We start from the raw sequence: 19,798 nt of genomic DNA, 5'->3' as shown, positions 1-19,798 counted from the left end.
TCATACATGCTCACACACACACTGTCTCACACACACACCCACCCCTCACCCTCACACACACTCATCCCAACTCACACCCTCACACGTGCTAACACACACTCTGTCATCACACGCACCCCACCCCACACCCTCACACAGTCACACTTACCCACACTCACCCACACCCTCACACATACTTTCTGTCCCACACTCACACTCACCCCACACACTCTCACACACACTCACCCCCACCCCACACTCACACACTCCTACTCACCAACACACTCCCTCACACACAGTGCAGAGCCCTCCCCTCCTCCCTTTGCCCTGCTCCGTGTCCTCTTGGCTTCACCCCTGCTGATCCCAGACTCTACCTCCTCTTCCCCTCAACCTCCCCAACTCCTAAATGCCCAAGTCAAAGACAAGGGGCGAGAGGGATGGAATGGAGTCTAGAATGGGGAGAGCAGGATCAAGATTTGAAGGCAGTCACTGTGGGGTCTGTAGTAGGCTGTCTTGTGTTGCTATAAAGGAATACTTGACACTGGGTAATTTATAAAGGAAAGAGGTTTAATTGGCTCATGGTCCTGCAGGCTGTACAGGAAGGATGGCACCAGCATCTGTTCCCAGTGAGGCCTCAGGAAGCTTCCACTCATGCAGAAGGTGACGGGGGAGCCAGACTATCACGTAGCAAGAGTGGGAGCAAGAGAGACAGCAGGAAGGCGACACACACTTTTAAACAACCAGGTCTTGTATGAACTCAGAGTGACTTTCACTCATCACCAACGGGTGGCGCTGAGCCATTCCTGAGGGATCTGGCCCCATGATCCAGTACCGCCCACCAGGACCCACCTCCAACACTGGAAATCACATTTCCTCATGAGATTTGGAGCAAACATCCAAATATATCAGGGTCCTTGTTTCATTGCATCAGCTGGGAAGGGTGGGGAACTAGACTGTGTCTCCTCCCTCATTTTGTGTAGACACATAGCAACACAGACACATCAGCACACACACCCATGGAGAGATGGCCATGCACACACAGACTGGCACAAGGCCTGCACTGGCAGGCACGTGGGCACACACAGACACACCCAAGGACATGCCAACACATGTGCAGGAACGCATGCATGGTTCTGCAGTGTAGGGGGTGAGGGAGACGTTCCTTGGATTTCAGAGCTCCCAGCTTCTCGTGATTCTCCTTCCCTTGTTGTTGAGTTAAAGTTCCAAACCAAGATAAGGACACACATCTATTAAACTCTGATTTGGGTGGCTGATCTGTCTTCTAACAAGAATATTTTACCTTTCAAAAATTGCCTTTGGACAAATGCAGTTGCCATTATGCCTTATCTGGGCCAACGAATTAGTTCATATGTGATAAAACCCACAGAGAGAGTGGGTCCTGCACACTCACCTCCTCGCCAAATAGAAAATTTCTTAAAAGTTCTAAATGTTTTGTATGAAGCAAGTATAACATTGACATGTAAACCAGGTGAAGGTAGCATTAAATGACTTAATTTATTACTTAAGAATAGTACTTAATTCAAAAATTACTTAAGAATCTTGAAGCAAAAATTATCAAAATGTTACCTTATAGAATTTAGCAATATATCGGCCGGGCGTGGTGGAGCACGCCTGTAATCCCAGCACTTTGGGAGGCTGAGGCGGGCGAATCATGAGGTCAGGAGATCGAGACCATCCTGGCTAACATGGTGAAACCCCACCGCTACTAAAACTACAAAAAATTAGCTGGGCATGGTGGCGGGCGCCTGCAGTCCCAGCAACTCGGGAGGCTGAGGCAGAAGAATGGCATGAACCAGGGAGGCGGAGCTTACAGTGAGCCGAGATTGGGCCAGTGCACTCCAGCCTGGGTAACAGAGCGAGACTCTGTTTCAAAAAAAAAAAAGAATTTGGCAATATATCACAAAAGTAAATATGCATTTACCTTTGACCCAGTAATTCCAGAAATGTAAGACCGGAAACACACCCACAACAATATGAGAATATGTAAATGCCCATAAATATATGGATTGAAAAATATACAGTATATCCACACAATGGAGTACTGTTCTGTACTATGTAGTTATAAGAAAGAATGAGTATGATCTTTTTTGCATATCAATGAACTAATATGTGGTGCTTTCTAAAATGTATTGTTAAATATAAAAACAAAGTTTAAAAGCACACACACACACGTTATCTTTTTGTGTAAGAAAGGAGAAAGAATAAAATACACATGTAACTGCTTACTTTCTATGAAAATAAACACAGGACCAGCCTGGGAAACATAGTGAGCCCAGTCTACAAAAAAAAAAATTGTTTTTAATTAGCCAGGCATGGCGGCACACACCTGTAGTCTCAGCTACTCAGGAGTCTGAGGCAGGAGGATCACTTGAGCCCAGGAGTTTGAGGCTGCAGTGAGCTGTGATTGCGCCACTGCATTACAGCTTGGGTGACAGAGTGAGACCCATAAGAAAGAAAGAAAGAAAGAAAGAAAGAAAGAAAGAAAGAAAGAAAGAGAGAGAGAGAGAGAGAGAGAGAGAGAGAGAGAGAGGAGAGGAGAGAGAAGGAAGGAAGGAAGGAAGAGAGGAAGGAAGAGAAGGAAGGAAGGAAGGAAGGAAGGAAGAAGGAAAGAAAGAAAGAAAGAAAGAAAGAAAGAAAGAAAGAAAGAAAGAAAGAAAGAAAGAAAGAAAGAAAGAAAGAGAGAGAGAGAAAGAAAGAAAAAAAGAAAAAAGAAAGAAAGAAGAACAGAAAGAAAGAAAGAAAGACAGAAAGAGAGAGAGAGAAGAAAGAGAGACGGAGAGGGAGGGAGGGAGGGAAGGAAGAAGAAAAAAGAAAAAAGAAGCATAGGAAAGTAGACCTATGTGATGGGGAGGAAGGAAGGAAGGAAGGAAGAAAGGAAGGAAGGAAGAAAGGAAGGAAGGAAGAAAGGAAGGAAGGAAGGAAGGAAGGAAGGAAGGAAGAAGGAAGGAAGGAAGGAGAGAAAAAAGAAGCATAGGAAAGAATAGACCAGAGTCCAGTATGATTGGTTGCCCATAAGAGGTAGGTGGGAGGGGGAGAAAAGGATTGGAATGGGCAGTGAAAGTGATGCCTGTGAGAATATCAATTAGCATCATTTTAACTTTGAAAGTATGATTGATGGTTTACATACTGAAGTAAATTAATACAATGAAAGTCCAACCAATTGTGAGGTGGGAAAAAAAAACCTAAAACCCGAAATAAAATATAAACAGAAACAAAAGATGGTTGCCAGGGTCTCCTCCCACCTCATCTGTACCTTTGGGAGCCAGTGTCACTTGTGTTTCTGCTCACAGTGACCTGTCCCCCAGCTCTCAGGCTTTAGTTGTTAGGCTTCCTTTGAAGCAGATTCTTATTAGATGGGGCAACTGTGATGTGTGTAGCACATGCTTTCTGTGAAACAGGTAGCACTACGGTGGTCTTAGTCACGGGCATCAATGTGTGTTGGGTTAGGGAGAATTTCTTCCGCCTCCCTCTAGAAAACAAATAGATGCTTGGGATAGGGGTGACAGAGAGAGAGAGAGAGAGAGTGTGTGTGTCTGTGCGTGTGTGTGTGTGTGTTTATTGTTGCAAACAAACTCCCAACACAAAGTCTGTAAACTTTTTGGAAGGACAACAAATTAAAATTAATAAAGCAATTTTATTCATTAGAAACGTGTGTTTTGAGTCATAGATTGTTAGAAGAGGCCATTTGAGACACTCAGCTAGGCTTCAAAGCTTTGAGTTTGGGTTCTGGATCCACAAATGTTGGCTGTAGGACCTTTGGCTATTGGTTTAATTTCTCTGATTTTTGCACTTTGTTCCTTTGCAAAACAGAAATTAATACTGTCCCACCAGCTCTATGGGCCGCTAGAGGAATGAATGACCAAATGTGTGTGAAAGTGGTTGATGACTCACAAAGCACTACACAAATGTCAAGCATTACTTATGGTCATGGTGGTGATGGTGGTGGCAGTGGTGGGGGTGATGGAGAAGTCATTCTGGAACCTTCTGTTCTCTTCTCACTCTCTCCGGGACTGAGAAAGTTTTTCCAAACAAAAGCATCATGTCTTGCTCCTTTTACTCGAATGAGGCATTCCTTTCTCTTATCTCAGGAGGGTTTTCTACCGAATGCTGCCCGTGCTCGCAGATGCCTCCCAGCTTGGACAGAGAAGCTGTAGGTGGTGGGAGGTGGGGTCCCCTACCCTTGGAAAAGCAGCTCTTCTAACCCTTCTATTTGGTTACTTCTAGGGGCAGTAGAATAAAAGAGGGCATGTCTAATAACAGCACCACTAGCATCTCCCAAGCCAGGAAAGCTGTGGAACAGCTAAAGATGGAAGCCTGTATGGACAGGGTCAAGGTAAGCATGCATGCGTCAGCCCCACCCTCCGCCCGAAGCTCAGCTCAAAACATTCTTCCTGCTTCCCGAGCAGCCTTGTGAGAGTTAACACGTCACCCAGCACAGCATCCAGCCAACCTTGGCAGCTGTAACATTTACAAATGAGTGTTTGCTTCAGAGTTCTAAGTGTGCCCAAGGATTCAAAGGATGCAAAACACACAGTGTGCATGAATTCCATAAGGAGTCTCCAAAAATAGACTCATAATTCATCTCAGCTCTATTTAGCTCTGTTGTCGTGCCAATAAGCAAGAAAGAGAGTTTAGCAATGAGATCAATCACTTTTCTGCTGTGATACAGTGCCTCTGAGGTTCAACAACATCGGATATTTTGACAGGATTATTGTTGAGGGTGGAGCTCTGAACCTTGCCTGGGTTTGTCAAATATTGCTTTGGGGAAAGTAAAGAAAAGCTCCAGACACCTCCTGTTTTATTCATTTCACTAATGAGTGCAGGTCTCTTCACGCTCGGAGGATTGAAGCAAGATGAGGCCACGTCTTCTCCAGATGCCACTCAGAGGTGAGCAGGAGGCCAGGCAAAGCATGTAGCTCTGAATGAGTGCGTGAGCATGGCGCTCGTTCTCTGTAATAGAGTTGAAAGGAACCCCAACTCTGGTGTCAGGAGCCTGATGCCAGGAGGCTCCTTGTGTCTGTGGTCTTGGGGAACACAAATCAGGGGTCTCACTTGGGCATCTGGGATTCAAAAAACACAGAATTCATGGCAATGGGCGACTCCTGAAGCCTTCTATCGGCACAGCCTCCCTGACCCCGCCCTCAGGTACAGTGTGGAGCAGACAGCAAAGATGGGATCAGGGAGGCAAACATACCAAGAAAAGCAACAGAACATGGAGAGTAAACGTGGGAGGCACTAGGGAGAGAGAAGTTAGAATCCAACTGTCAAGCCCCACGGCCAGAGGCCTGAAAAGACAGTGGGTCCCAGTTTGGGCTATAAGGCAATTCTGTTTTGCCCGGGCGTTCTCTTCTGGCAAGGAAGATAAATTCTGCAATAGCATCTTCACCTGCCACAAACACCACCCCAGGAGCCCCTGTGGGGACCGGGTGTCCTCACGAATGAACGCTTCTTCAAGAGTCACTTAGGCACACACGCTGTCACTGAAAGAAGGAGGAAAGTTAAAGACAAATGAGTTACTGTATGAGTTCATTCTCACATTGCCGTGAAGACATGCCTGAGACAGGGTGATTTATGAAGAAGTGTAACTGGCCCATGGTTCCACAGGTGGTCCAGCAGGCACCATGCCGGCATCTGCTTGGCTTCTTGGGGCGGGGAGGCCTCAGGAAACTTACAATCATGGCAGAAGGTGAAGGGTGAGCAGGCACATCTTACATAGCAGGAGAAAGAGAGAGAAGCGGGGGGCGCTACACACTTTTCTTTCTTTCTTTCTTTTTTTTTTTTCCGAGACGGAGTCTCACTCTGTCGCCCAGGCTGGAGTGCAGTGGCGCGATCTCGGCTCACTGCAAGCTCCGCCTCCCAGGTTCACGCCATTCTCCTGCCTCAGCCTCCCCAGTAGCTGGGCCTACAGGCGCCTGCCACCATGCCGGGCCAATTTTTTGTATTTTTGGTAGAGATGGGGTTTCACCATGTTAGCCAGGATGGTCTTGATCTCCTGACCTCGTGATCCGCCCACCTTGGCCTCCCAAAGTGCTACACACTTTTAAACAACCAGATCTCTTGAAACTCACTCAGTATTATGACAACAGTACCAAGGAGGATGGTTTTAAACCCTTCATGAGGAACCACCCCCATGTCCAATCACTTCGCACCACGCCCTACCTTCAACACTGGGGATTACAATTTGACGTAAGATTTGTGTAGAGACACAGATCCAAACCATATCAGTTACTCAGGTGGTATTCAATCAAAGGGATAGGCAGCCCAGACACGGTGGCTCATGCCTGTAATCCCAGCACTTTGGAAGGTCGAGGCAGGCGAATCACCTGAGGTGAGAAATTTGAGACTAGCCGAGCCAACATGGTGAAACCCCATCTCTACTAAAAAATACAAAAATTAGCCAGGTGTGGTGGCGTGTACTTACAATCCCAGCTCCTCGGGAGGCTGAGGCAGAAGAATCACTTAAACCCAGGAAGTGGAGGTTGCAGTGAGTCAAGATTGTGCCACTGCACTTCAGCCTGGGCAACAGAGCAAGACCCTGTCTCAAAAAAAAAAAAAAAAAAAAAAAAAAAACGGGATAGGTCGCCATGCTGCTGTGCTGACTGTAATGGAAGCATGGATGCAAGATTCCTCAGAGGGCCTGCCAGAGGCTAATTCAGATCCTGTGGTAATTCCAGGGAGTAAGCCAGTGACAGCTGTGTCAGATTCGGTTCAGAAGCAGAGTTGGTGGAAACAGAATGTTGTCCTTGAAGAGAGAATGCCATGGCCGCCTGAGGAGAGAGCTGAACCTAGGAACTGCATCTGTGCCAGAGATGCATGAGCACACATGGGTGGTTTTTGTTGTTGTTGTTTTTCTTGCTCGGACAACCTTGAACATTAATATATAACATAGAATTTATCATTTTAACCATTTTTAAATGTACAATTCAATTCAGCAGTATTAGGTGCATTCACAATATTGTGCAATCATCACCACCATCCGTCTCCAGAACCTTCTCATGTTCCCACACAGAAACTCTGCACCCATTCAGTGCTAACTCCCCATCTGCCCTGCCCGTCCCTGGTGACCACCATTCTACTTTTTTCCTCTATGAATTTGACTGTGCTAGGTATCTCATATAAGTGGGATCACACAGTATTTGTCCTTTTGTTCCTGTCTTATTTCACTTAACTTATTGTCCTCAAGATCCATCTATGTTGTAGCCTGTATCAGAACATCATTCCTTTTCAGGGCTGAGTTGTATTCCACTGCATGGATAGACCACATTTTGTATATCCATTCATCCATTGATGGACACTTGGGTTATCTCCACCTTTGGACTATTGTAAATAATGCTGTTATGAACATGGGTATGCAAGTATCTGTTGGAGTCTTTGCTTGTTGTGGTTGTTGTTGTTTGAGATGGAGTCTCGCTCTTTCATCCAGGCTGGAGTGTAGTGGCGTGATCTCAACTCACTGCAAGCTCTGCCTCCCAGGTTCACGCCATTCTCCTGCCTCAGTCTTCCCAGTAGCTGGGACTACAGGCACCCGCCACCATACCCGACTAATTTTGTTTTTGTATTTTTAGTAGAGACGGAGTTTCCCCATGTAAGCCAGGATGGTGGTCTCGATCTCCTAACCTTGTGATCCGCCTACCTCGGCCTCCCAAAGTGCTGGGATTACAGGTGTGAGCCACCACTCCCGGCCTGGAGTCTTTACTTTGGTTCTTTTGGGTACCCACAAGTGGAATTGCTGGATCATATGGTAACTCTATGTTCAACCTTTTTTTTTTTTTTTTTTTTTTTTGAGACACAGAGTCTCACTCTGTCGCCCAGGCTGGAGTGCAGTGGCATGATCTCAGCTCACTGCAACCTCTGCCTCCTGGATTCAAGCGGTTCTCCTGCCTCAGCCTCCTGAGTAGCTGAGATTACAGGCGTGCACCACTACACCCAGCTAATTTTTGTTTTTAGTAGAGACAGGGTTTTACCAAATGTTGGCCAGGTCTTGAACTCCTGACCTCAGGTGATCCGCCTGCCTTGGCCTCCCAAAGTGCTGGGATTACAGGCATGAGCAACTGCGCCCGGCCTTATGTTCAACCTTTGGAGGAACTGTCACACTGTTTACACAGAGGCTTCATCACTTCACGTCATTACCGGCAATGCATAGGAATTCCAGTTTCTCCACATCCTGACCAGTACTTGTTTTTTGGGTTTTTTAAAATTAATGTATTTACTTTAATTGACAAGTAAAAATTAAAGTCACTCACTATCACGACGACAGTACCAAGGGGAATGGTGTATATTTATGGTGTACAACATGAAGTTTTGGACATAGGTATACATTGTGGAATGGCTAAGTCAAACCATTTAACATATGTATTCTCTCACATACTTAGTTTTTTGTGGCGAGGACACTTAAAACCTACTCTCTTAGCAATTTTCAAGTATACAATACATTGTTATTAATTGTAGTCACCACGATGTGCAATAAATCTCTTTAATTTATTTCTTCTAGCTGAATTTTCCTTTTTTTTTTTTTTTTTTTTTTTTTTTTTTTTTTTTTTGTGATGGAGTCTTGCTCTGTCACCCAGGCTGGAGTGCAATGGCGCAATCTCGGCTCACTGCAAGCCCTGCATCCCGGGTTCAAGCAATTCTCCTGCCTCAGCCTCCTGAGTAGCTGGGATTACAAGTGTGCACCACCACATCCAGCTAATTTTTGTATTATTAGTAGAGACGGGGTTTCGCCATGGTGGCCAGGCTGGTCTCAAACTCCTTCTCTCGGGTGATCCTCCCGCCTCAGCCTCCCAAAGTGCTGGGATTACAGGCCTAAGCCACAGCAGCCAGCCCTGAAACTTTGTGTCCTTTGACCAACGTCTCTCTAATCTCACCACTCCACAGCCTCAGGTAGCCACCATTTTACTCTCTATTTCTATAAGTTTGACTTTTTTACACTCCACATATAAGTGAGATCATGCAGGATTTGTCCTGTGCATGCCTTATTTCATTTAATATAATATCCTTCAAGGTTACCCATATTTTCTCAAATAACAAGATTTCCTTCTTTTTTGGGGGCTCAGTAGTATTCCATTGTGTAAATATACCACATTTTCTTTATCCATTCATTCGTTGTTAGACAGGCTGATTCCATAACTTGATTATTTTGACTAATGCTGCAATGAACACAGAAGCACAGATCTTTCTTTGACATACTGATTTCATATCCTCGGGTTATATACCTAGTAGTGGGATAGCTGGATCATATGGTAGTTCTATTTTTAATTTTTGAAAAACATCCACACTGTTTTCCAAAATGGCTGTACTAATTTAATTCCCACCAATGGCATACCAGGGTTCCCTTTTCTCCAAACTCAGCAACACTTGTTATCTTGTGTATTTTTGATAATTGCCATCCTAACAGGTTTGACATGATATCTTGCTGTAGCTTTAATTTGTATTTCCCTGATTATCTAGTGATGTCTGTTTTTTTATTAATAGTCACCCTAATGAGTGTGAAGCTCACACATGGTTTTCAGCCCTAGACATCCCTGGTTTCTGGGCACAGTGTGACTTTGCAGAAAAATCTATGTGATGCAACGCTTGACAAAAAAAAAAAAGGTGCATCTTGGTATCAGCCAGACTATAAGAATGTGGAAAGAAAGGGGAGCTGTCAAGGGCCTTGAGGAGGGAAGAAAGAGGAAGTCACCAGGGAAAGGCAGTGGCCTTTCTGGGATGGGTGCAAGGTTATGCCAGAGAGGAGGAAGGAAAGAGGGAGCCTGGACAGGAAATGACAGAGGGCAGCCCTGGGGAAGGAGGAGAGGAGCAGTTTTTAGAATCCACTGAACTTGCACACACATGTCAGAAACACCAGGGCCAGATGACAACACTGAGATGGGGTTTCACTATGTTGGTCAGGCTGGTCTGAAACTCCTGACCTCGTGATCCGCCCGCCCTGGCCTCCCAAGGTGCTGGATTACAGGCGTGAGCCACCACACCCAGCTGGTGTTTGAGACTAGCCTGACTAACATAGGGAAACCCCATCTCTACTAAAAATACAAAACGTAACTGGGCGTGCTGGCACGTGCCTGTAGCCCCAGCTACTCGGGAGGCTGAGGCAGGAGAATTGCTCGAACCCGGGAGGCAGAGGTTGCAGTGAGCCAAGATTGCGCCACTGCACTCCAGCCTGGGCGACAGAGCAAGACTGCATCTAAAAAAAAAAAAAAAGGGAAAACACTGAGATGGATTTTCCAAGGAAGAAGAGAAGGCTAGGCCCATACTGACCGCATGGTGAGAATGCGGAGTGGGTGAATGTGCACATGATGGGGGGGCAGGCTGCATGGGAACCAGCTGGAGGGTCCATGGGAGGAATCATGGCAACGCCTAGGCCCACAGAGCTGGCCCCCAGGTGAGAGCACGGCAGATGGGAACCCAGAGAGGACATCCCAGGCGAGGGCAGGTACCAGCAGGAAACCAAAAGGGAGCCCCCAGGATGGCACGGTGTGTAGCCAACATAGGGCCCATCGCCAGGCTCTGTAGCTTACTGTGCTCAGAAGAGTTTCTAAGGAGGAAGGAAGGAAAAGAAAGCATTTGCCGCCCAGGAAAATAAAGGGGAGATCTGTCATTGGGAAGAGAAAGGAAAATATAACTGCATTAAGCAGTTCTGGGGTTGCAAAAGAAAGAAAGAGTAATAGTGCCAATTCAGAGAGGTCTGCACGATTTGTGGAGGAAAAACGTAGCTGAAATATTCATTATCGTCTTGAAGTTCTCTTTGTCCCCATTTGCACAAAAGCTCAAGTGCAAATATAGACTTTTTTTTTAGTAGGGGATATAGATTGAGGCTTTACACCACAAAGCCCATAGCAAGACCTTAAACCCACACACAGTGTGGTTCAGAGACCTCCTCCCTGCCTCCATTCATTTAATGTTTATCAAGAATCCCCTGCTGCTTGGCCCTTCTCCCAAATTACCACCCCCCATCCGTGGGACTCTTCTCCATCTTGCCTAGAAGCACATCAAAGCATTTCTCAACAAAGATGTGTGTTCTTTGCAAACTCTTATCAGCAACTAAAAACAAGTAATGTTCTCCAGGTTGTCACCAGCATGAGGAGGATTCACCATGGAACCTGTATTGCCTCACAAAAAGCACAAAGCTTGGAAAATAATACCCAGGTTTCTAAAAAAGAAAGAGCACATGAAAGATGAATTTTGGAAACTATATGGGTTCCCAGGGAAAGAATACCATCATAGCCTTATTCTTTTTCTCACCCGTCAGAAGTTCAAACAATCTAAAACTCTATTAGAAAAGTACGTATATGGTCAGGCACAGTGGCTCACGCCTGTAATCCCAGCACTTTGGGAGGCCGAGGCAGGCAGATCATGAGGTCAGGAGATCGAGACCAGCCTGGCCAACATGGTGAAACGTCTCTCTACTAAAATACAAAAAAAATTAGCCAGGCTTGGTGGCACACGTCTGTAGTCCCAGTTACTTGGGAGGCTGAGGCAGGGGAATCGCTTGAACCCGGGAGGCACAGGTTTCAGTGAGCCCAGATCATGCCACTGCACCCCAGTCTGGCAACAGAGTGAGACTCCATCTCAAAAAAAAAAAAAAAAAAGTACATATATGACATTGATCACTAAATAGAGAAAATCTGACAAGTGATTGTGGCAGGTCAGAGCTGAGCAGAGTGTAAGAGGCCTTGCTGGAGAAAACAGTTCCTGAAGCCAGCCTGCACAGCCACAATGCAGAGTTCAGCCACTGAGAAGTCGTTCTCCCAAGGGTGAAGTGCAGCGCTCCCAGGCAGAGCCGGGACACAGGCTCCCAGGCGGGCTTCCACGCTGCCTTGCACGTGCCATCCCTCAGGGTGCCCTGATTCTCCTGCCCCAGAGGAAAGGGAAGTTGCTGACATTGGGTCAATCCTACGTCTGTGACTCAAGTGGCTCTGGGGTGGACAGACACCCTCGAGCAAGCCCAACTCTCAGCCAGGGACTGGGAGGAACTGATGGAATGGCCAAGGAAAACTGGCCAAGGAACATTCTGCCCAGTCTCGTTTGCCCTGGCAGATAATTTCAACATCCATGGGGTGGGTGTGCTCACAATTCCTACAAGGGCTGCCCTTAAGCTGAGATTAACTTTGCAAGCACAAGCTTTATTTGCTGAGTGTTGACAGATCAATATATTGTTGGGCCTGTGTTCTATAGACTAGTGAAAACATGACTGCAAGAAGAGAGGAATTTCAGGCGATGGATGCACTCAAAGTTGAAGCCCAAGAAATGCAGGAGAACTGGCTACAGATGGCCCTTGACTTACAATGGAGCTACCTCTCAATAAACCTATTATAAATTGAAAGTTCAACTTATGATATTTTCAACTTAGCGATGGGTTTATGTGGATGTGATCTCCCCTGGTAAGTGGAGGAGAGTACTGAATGCATATTGCTTTCTGCCACTGTCAATTTGAAAAAATCATTCAGCCAGACCATCGGACGTCAGGGACCCTCTGCATTTAGAGTGAAATAGTGCAGAAAGATACTGACATCAAAGAAAAGAGATTGTGGCGGGGTGCAGTGGCTCAAGCCTGTAATTCCACCACTTTGGGAGTCTGAGACCAGCTTGGTCAATGTGGTGAAATCCCATCTCTACTAAAAATACAAAAATTAGCCAAGTATGGTGGTGGGCACCTGTAATCCCAGCTACTCAGGAAGCTGAGGCAGGAGAATCACTGGAACCCAGGAGGTGGAGGTTGCAGTAAGCTGAGATCGCGCCACTGCACTCCAGCCTGGGCAACAGCGTGAGACTCCATCTCAAAAAAGAAAAGAAAGAAAGGATTGTGTCGTGACAGATACTGGCAGTTATTAACAATCTTCCTTCATAAAAACTAAGAGAAATTTGGAGAAAACAGAAGAAGAGAAAGAGCTATTTTTAAAAAGGGTATCATCTGATGCTTAAAAGAAAGGAGAACAAATAATCAAAAAAATACTTTAGTCAGGAAATGCAAGGACACAAAAGTTGAATTTACAAGTCTTCAAGATATTTCTTGTATATACTCTCCTTATTCCGTTGATAATTTCTTTCAAACCGTAAATTAACAAGAGTGAGTTGAACACATCTCTAAGCATGCAGCTTACTTAAAGCGCTTCCAACAAAGAAGCAGGATATCTGGTGGGTTGAAGTGAGAATGTGAAAAAGTCATATCCTTTTCAGGGGCCTTTAATGCTTGTTTTGAAAATAATACTACTTCTCTGTTCATTACAATGGCACTTGTTTTCTTTGTTGTTGTTCTTGCTGTTTTTTGAGATGGAGTCTCTCTCTCTCTCTCTCTGTTGCCCAGGCCAGAGCGCAGTGGCACGATCTCCCACTCCCACAGGTTGAGATCTGTCTCAAAAAAAAAAGGAAAAATAAAAAAAGACTCACACTTGGAAATAACTGAAATGTCTAAGGATAGGAGACGGGTTAAATAAATTACTGTACATCAGGGGAAAATAGATATTAAAAATGACATTTTAGGAGAATATTTCCTGGCCTGGATATATGATCACAATATACTCTTCAGTGATAAACCAGGTTATAAAAAAACAATAAATGTACATTATGGCCCTAGTTTTATAATAAATGTAAAACAAATATAGATGGAAAAACATCAAAAGGTAGTGGTTATAGATCATTCCAATTATCCTCTTTATACTTGTCAGCATTTTTCAAAAATTTAAAAAATAAGCAAGTACCTAATCTTAACACTTTGAGAGGCCAAGATGGGAGAATCACCTGAGGTTAGGAGTTCAAGGCTAGCCTGGACAACATGGTGAAACCCTGTCTCTACTAGAAATACAAAAATTGGCCGGGCGTGATGGCATAGGCTTGTAATTCCAGCTACTCGGGAGGCTGAGGCAGGAGAATTGCCTGAACCAGGGAGGCAGAGGTTACAGTGAGCCGAGATGGCGCCACTGCACTCCAGCCTGGGTGACAGAGCAAGACTCCGTCTCAAAACAAAAGAAACAAACAAACAAAAAAGATATTCTAGTACTGTATATTTACTGTACCTTTTCTATGTTTAGATATGTTTAGATATACAGATACTTACCATTGTGTGACAGTTGCCTACAGTATTCAGTATAGTCACATTCCTGTAATCCCAGCACTTTGGGAGGCCAAGGCAGGAGGATCACTTGAGCTCAGGAGTTTGAGACCAGGGTGGGCAACAGAGTGAGGCCCTGTCTCTACTAAAAATTCAAAAAAGTAAGCTGGATGTGGTGCACACCTGTAGTCCCAGCTGCTTGGGAGGCTGAGGCAGGAGGATCGCTTGAGCCCAGGAGTTTGAGGCTGCAGTGAGCCCTGATCATGCCACTGCACTCCAGCCTGGATGAGAGTGAGACCCTGTCTCAAAATAATTAATTAATTAACATTTCCAAAGTTTGTAGCTTAGGAGCAGTAGGCTATACCCTGTAATCTATAGGCTATACCCTAGTGTGTAATCGGATAGACCATCTAGGTTTGCGGAAGTACACTCTGTGGTGTTCTTACAATGATGAGATCACCTAACAAGGCGTTTCTCAGAACATAGCCCCATCATTAAGCAACACGTGACTGTATACACAAGAAAGTGTTTGAATCAATATCAAATTTCCCTATGGAAAGGGATACCAATTTATATTTTTATCAGTCATGTATGGCTGTTTTCCCACATTCTCCCCCAAAACGCCATTCATTATGCCATACCAATTTAACAGATAATAATAATAGTAGCCAACACTTACTGAGTGCTTACTATGTGCTGTTCTGAACAAGTCACAGTAAATTCACTCAATTCTCATAGCAGTCCAATGAAGTGGGTACTCCATTATATAAAGGAGGAAACTGAGGTCTATAAAGATTAATTAACTAGCCTAAAATTCAGCAGCTGGAAAGTAGTGAGAGCCCAGGGATAGGACACCAGGGGGTGCGTCTCCAGAGCCTTCGCTCTTAACCTTTATGTCATACCATCTCTTGATTGCTGATGCCTCGTTATTTTAACATACATTTCATTGACTGTTACTGGAATTAAACTAATTTTGTATGTTAAATTCTTCTTTTGCTAATTGGCTATTCCTACCCTTTACCCAATTTTCTATTGTAGTATTATAGAATATTTTAAGGCCGGCACAGTGGCTCACGCCTGTAATTCCAGCACTTCGGGAGGCCAAGGCAGGTTTGTCTGAGCACAGGAGCTCAAAACCAGCCTAGGCAACGTGGCAAAACCCCATCTCTACAAAAAAATAAAAGATCTAGATATAGATAAAATTAGCCGGGTGTGGTGGCATGTACCTGTAGTCCTAGCTAGAGGCTAATGTGGGAGGATCACCTAAACCTGGGAGGTCGAAGTTGCAGAGAGCCGAGATTGCACCACTGCACTCCAACCTGGGTCACAGAGTGAGACCCTGTCTTTTAAAAATTTATTTAGCCCGGGAACGGTGCTCACACTTGTAATCCCAGCACTTTGGGAGGCTGAGGTGGGTGGATCACCTGAGGTCAGGAGTTCGAGACCAGCCTGACCAACATGGTGAAACCCCGTCTCTACTAAAAATACAAAAATTAGCTGGGCATGATGGCGGGCACCTGTAATCCCAGCTACTCGGGAGGCTGAGGCAGGAGAATTGCTTGAACCTAGGAGGCAGAGGTTGCAGTGAGCCAAGATTGTGCCATTGCACTCCAGCCTAAGTGACAGAGTAAAACTCCATCTCAAAAAGAAAAAAAAAAAACAGAAGAGATGAAACTAATGAGTTGGAAAGGAAGGTGGAAAAGCTAAGGAAAGAATTGGAGGGAGGTAGGAGGACCGCTAGAAAGAGCGGAGCGTGTCACACATACTGTGGAAAACCACAGTGATGACCTGGAGACAGGCTTCAGAAAGGTGCACAGGAAACAAAAGAAACAGATGGAATATCAGATCGAAGCAATTAGAAGCTGATAGAAATCCAAACTGACAACAGCATTCCCACATTTGTATGCGAATGTTCCTGGCAGAGAGAGTAAATGGAATAGAAAATACTCTTAAGGATATAACATGAAACGACTTCATTAAATAAAGGAAGACCTGAATCTGCAGGTCCGAACTGCTTGCCATATTCCAGAAAAGAGTGTGAGAGAAATGATCGACACTGAAACACAAATACTGCTGAGGGTCTTAATCTCAAAAGGAAAGAGTGATCTCCCCATCAACAAATAAGTCAACAGCAAAAAGCAAAACAAAAACAATACTACTAATAAAGAGCCCATTAAGAATATAGGCAGAAGAGGCCAGGGCGCAGTGGCTCACACCTGTAATCCCAGCACTTTGGGAGGCCGAGGGGCAGGCAGATCACCGGAGGTCAGGAGTTCGAGACCAGCCTGGCCAACATGGTGAAACCCCGTCTCTACTGAAAATACAAAAATAAGCTGGGCGTAGTGGCGGGCACCTGTAATCCCAGCTACGCGGGAGGCTGAGGTGGGAGAATCGCTTGAACCTGGGAGGCATTCAAACACTGCTTCAGTAAACAAGGAAGGAGGTAATGAGGAATCTAGTGAGCCAAGATCGTGCCATTGCACTCCAGCCTGGGCAACAAGAGCAAAACTCCATCTAAAAAAACAAAAAAAGAAAAAAAAGAAAAGAATATAGGCAGAAGAAGCAGTTAGGACAAATACCCCTAACCTTGATTACATTCTTTTTTTTTTTTTTTTTTTTTTTTTTTTTTGAGACAGAGTCTCGCTCTGTCACCCAGGCTGGAGTGCAGTGTCGTGATCTTGGCTCACTGCAGCCTCCGCCTCCCCAGCTCGAGCAATCCTCCCATTTCAGCCTCCCAAGTAGCTGGAACTAGGTTTTGCCATGTTGCCCAGGCTGGTCTCTAACTCCTGAGCTCAAACAATCCTCCCACCTTGGCCTCCCAGAGTGCTGGGATTACAGGCGTGAGCCACCACACCCAACCTGGGTACATTCTTAATATGTGTTAGGAGCTTGAATTTTCACACCAGCCCTGAGATGTTGGTGCTATGAATACCCATTTCACAGACAAGAAAACAGGCCCAGGCCAGGTGCAGTGGCTCACGCTTGTTGTCCCAGCACTTTGGTAAGCCAAGGTGGGAGGATCACTTGAGGTCAGAAGTTTAAGACCAGTCTGGCCAATATGGTGAAACTCCATCTCTACTAAAAATACAAAAATTAGCCAGGTGTAGTGGCGAGCACCTGTAGTCCCAACTACTTGGGATGCTGAGGCGGGAGAATTGCTTGAACCTAGGAGGAGAAGGTTTCCATGAGCCAGGATCATGCCACTGCACTCCAGCCTGGACAACAGAGCAAGACTCCATCTCAAAAAAGAGAAATGAAAAAAAGAAAAGAAGGAAAAGAGAAGAGAAGAGAGAAGAGAGAAAAGACAAAAGAGAAAAGAGAAAAGAAAAGAAAAGAGGTCCAGAGTTGCCATTTGATGAAGGAAGGATACAAACCCAGAACCTTGGGTACTATCACTACACTACAGTGCCTCACCCACAAAGGAGGAAAATCTCAGTCTGGACAACACTTCACCACAGTTCTGAAGATGTCAGCCCAAGGAGAAACAGCATCTACAGTGAATTCTCTACCCAACCAAGTGGCCATTTATGTCCATGGCAACATATATATATTCTCAATTATGCAGAAGTTTAAATGTAATGCAAATACGTGCTGCTTTTCTTTAGCAAACTTATTTCATTTTATTCAATTGAATTTCATTATAGGAGATACAGATGTGCATAATTATGTTAATTTACACATGATAATATACATTAAGACCATAAGAAAGCTTCTGAGAAAATTCCTGCTCAGTCAAAAGGTCCTCCCGAGCAGGGGCTGAGGGTCTTGCACGTGGCTGGATCCACACACAATCTGAGTCATAGGAGGCACCGAAGGCACTGGAGGCACTGAAGGATGGGCTTGATGTACTTGGAACAGCTCAGTCACCTGTTTTGACGCAGGGCCTGTTGCAGGTGTGATGACTACAGTCAGGATCATGAGTGCTAAAGGAATTTGCCAAGGCAGTCATAGGTTTAAAAAAAAAAAATAGCAGACTTATTAGAGGGAAAGTACATTGCAAGGAAGCAACGGGCAGCACAGCAGAAAAGGGACTGTCTTCAAAAAGGCAGGGGCTGGAAGGAGGCTTTACAGGGTCATGCTGGAGGGGTTTCGTGCAGTTACAGTCCTGCTGCTGGGGCTACGTGCAAAGTGAGGGAACAGGATGTTGTGTAAGGGGCTGTTTGTGGTTAGCCGTCTCTCAGAACAATTGTTCTCCCCAACCTGGGACCCCTTCCTCATTGTTGCCTACTTATGAAGATTTCTGGGCCCAAATCAATGTTATAGAAATGGGATCAGGTGAGACAATCCATCTATCACCTACGAATAGACTCAAAAGAATTGGAAGTAGGGTCTTGAAGAGAAATCTGTACATCTATATTAATAGCGGCTTACTCACTATAGCCAAGGCATAGAAGCTACCTAAATGTCTATCAATAGATGAATAGACAAACAAAATGTAGTATATACTTAAAACAGAATATGGTTCAGCCTTAAACAGGAAGGAAACTCAGACACATGTGACAACATGAATGAACCTTGAGGACACTGTGCTAACAGAAGTAAGCCAGGCACAAAAAGACAAAATATTGTATTCCACCTATAAGAGGCACCTAGAGTAATCAAATTCATAGAAACAGATAGGAGAATGGTGGTCTCCAGGGGCTGGGGGAAGGAGAGAATGGGGAGTTGTTTAATGGAAGCAGAGTTTCAGTTTTGCAAGTTCTGAAGAGGGATGGTACTGATAGTTGCACAAGAATGTGAATATACTTAATACTACTGAACTGTATACTTAAAAATACTTAAGACGATGCATTTTATGTCATATATGTTTTATAGAAATACACCTATATGTATATATATGTACACATATATTTGTATAAACGTATAGTCCTATAATTAAACTTTTTTTTTTTTTTTTTTTGAGACGGAGTCTCACTCTGTGGCCCAGGCTGGAGTGCAGTGGCCGGATATCAGCTCACTACAAGCTCCGCCTCCCCGGTTTACGCCATTCTCCTGCCTCAGCCTCCCGAGTAGCGGGGACTACAGGTGCCCACCACCTCGCCCAGCTAGTTTTTTGTATTTTTTAGTAGAGATGGGGTTTCACCGGGTTAGCCAGGATGGTCTCCATCTCCTGACCTCGTGATCCGCCCGTCTCAGCCTCCCAAAGTGCTGGGATTACAGACTTGAGCCACCGCACCTGGCCAATTAAACATTTTTTTATGCTGGGTGCAGTGGCTCACGTCTGTAATCCTGGCACTTTGGGAGGCCAAGGTGGGAGAATTGCTTGAACTCAGGAGTTTGAGACAAGTCTGGGAAACAAAGCGAGACCACATCTCTACCAAATTTTTTTTTTTTGTTAATTAACTGGACATGGTGGTATGTGCCTACTCAGGAGGCTGAGGCGGGAGGATCATTTGAGCCCAGAAGACAGAGGCTGCTTTGAGTTATGATCTCACCACTGCACTCTAGCCAGGGCAACAGAGCAAGACTTTATTTCAGTAATAATAATAATAATAATAATAATAACACTTTTAAGAAAACGCTTTCAAGACAAAGTTATCTCCAAATCCAGCTTCCATCACTATAGAGCATTCAGAATCAACAAGTCTTCGTGCTGTTGGACCTGCTGTGCTGGAGGGCTTCATGTCCATCAGATAAATATTAGCATTCCCTCTGAGTCTGTATGAGATTGGGCCTGAGGCATCCTTCATAGCATTGCCAAGGCAGCACTCACACTCAGATCTTCAGCACTGGTAGCATCCCCGTTCTCATTAG

The 19,798-nt window shown here is 45.0% G+C and overlaps 1 protein-coding gene across 1 annotated transcript in view; it reads left to right on the top strand.

The window, feature by feature from the left end:
* The window catches only part of GNG4 (G protein subunit gamma 4), a 95,727-nt gene that overhangs the window by 62,535 nt on the left and 13,394 nt on the right, over positions 1–19,798 (top strand). The window contains exon 3 of the mRNA XM_037986050.2: positions 4,225–4,333. Within this exon, the coding sequence (XP_037841978.1) occupies positions 4,247–4,333 (87 nt within the window). The 5' untranslated portion in view covers positions 4,225–4,246. The remainder of the gene's footprint in view (positions 1–4,224; positions 4,334–19,798) is intronic.

This window comes from Chlorocebus sabaeus, chromosome 25 (assembly GCF_047675955.1).
Source record: "Chlorocebus sabaeus isolate Y175 chromosome 25, mChlSab1.0.hap1, whole genome shotgun sequence".
Taxonomy (NCBI): Eukaryota; Metazoa; Chordata; class Mammalia; order Primates; family Cercopithecidae; genus Chlorocebus; species Chlorocebus sabaeus.
The sequence above is the reverse complement of the archived record's forward strand: the minus strand, read 5'-3'. Positions and strand labels throughout refer to the sequence as shown.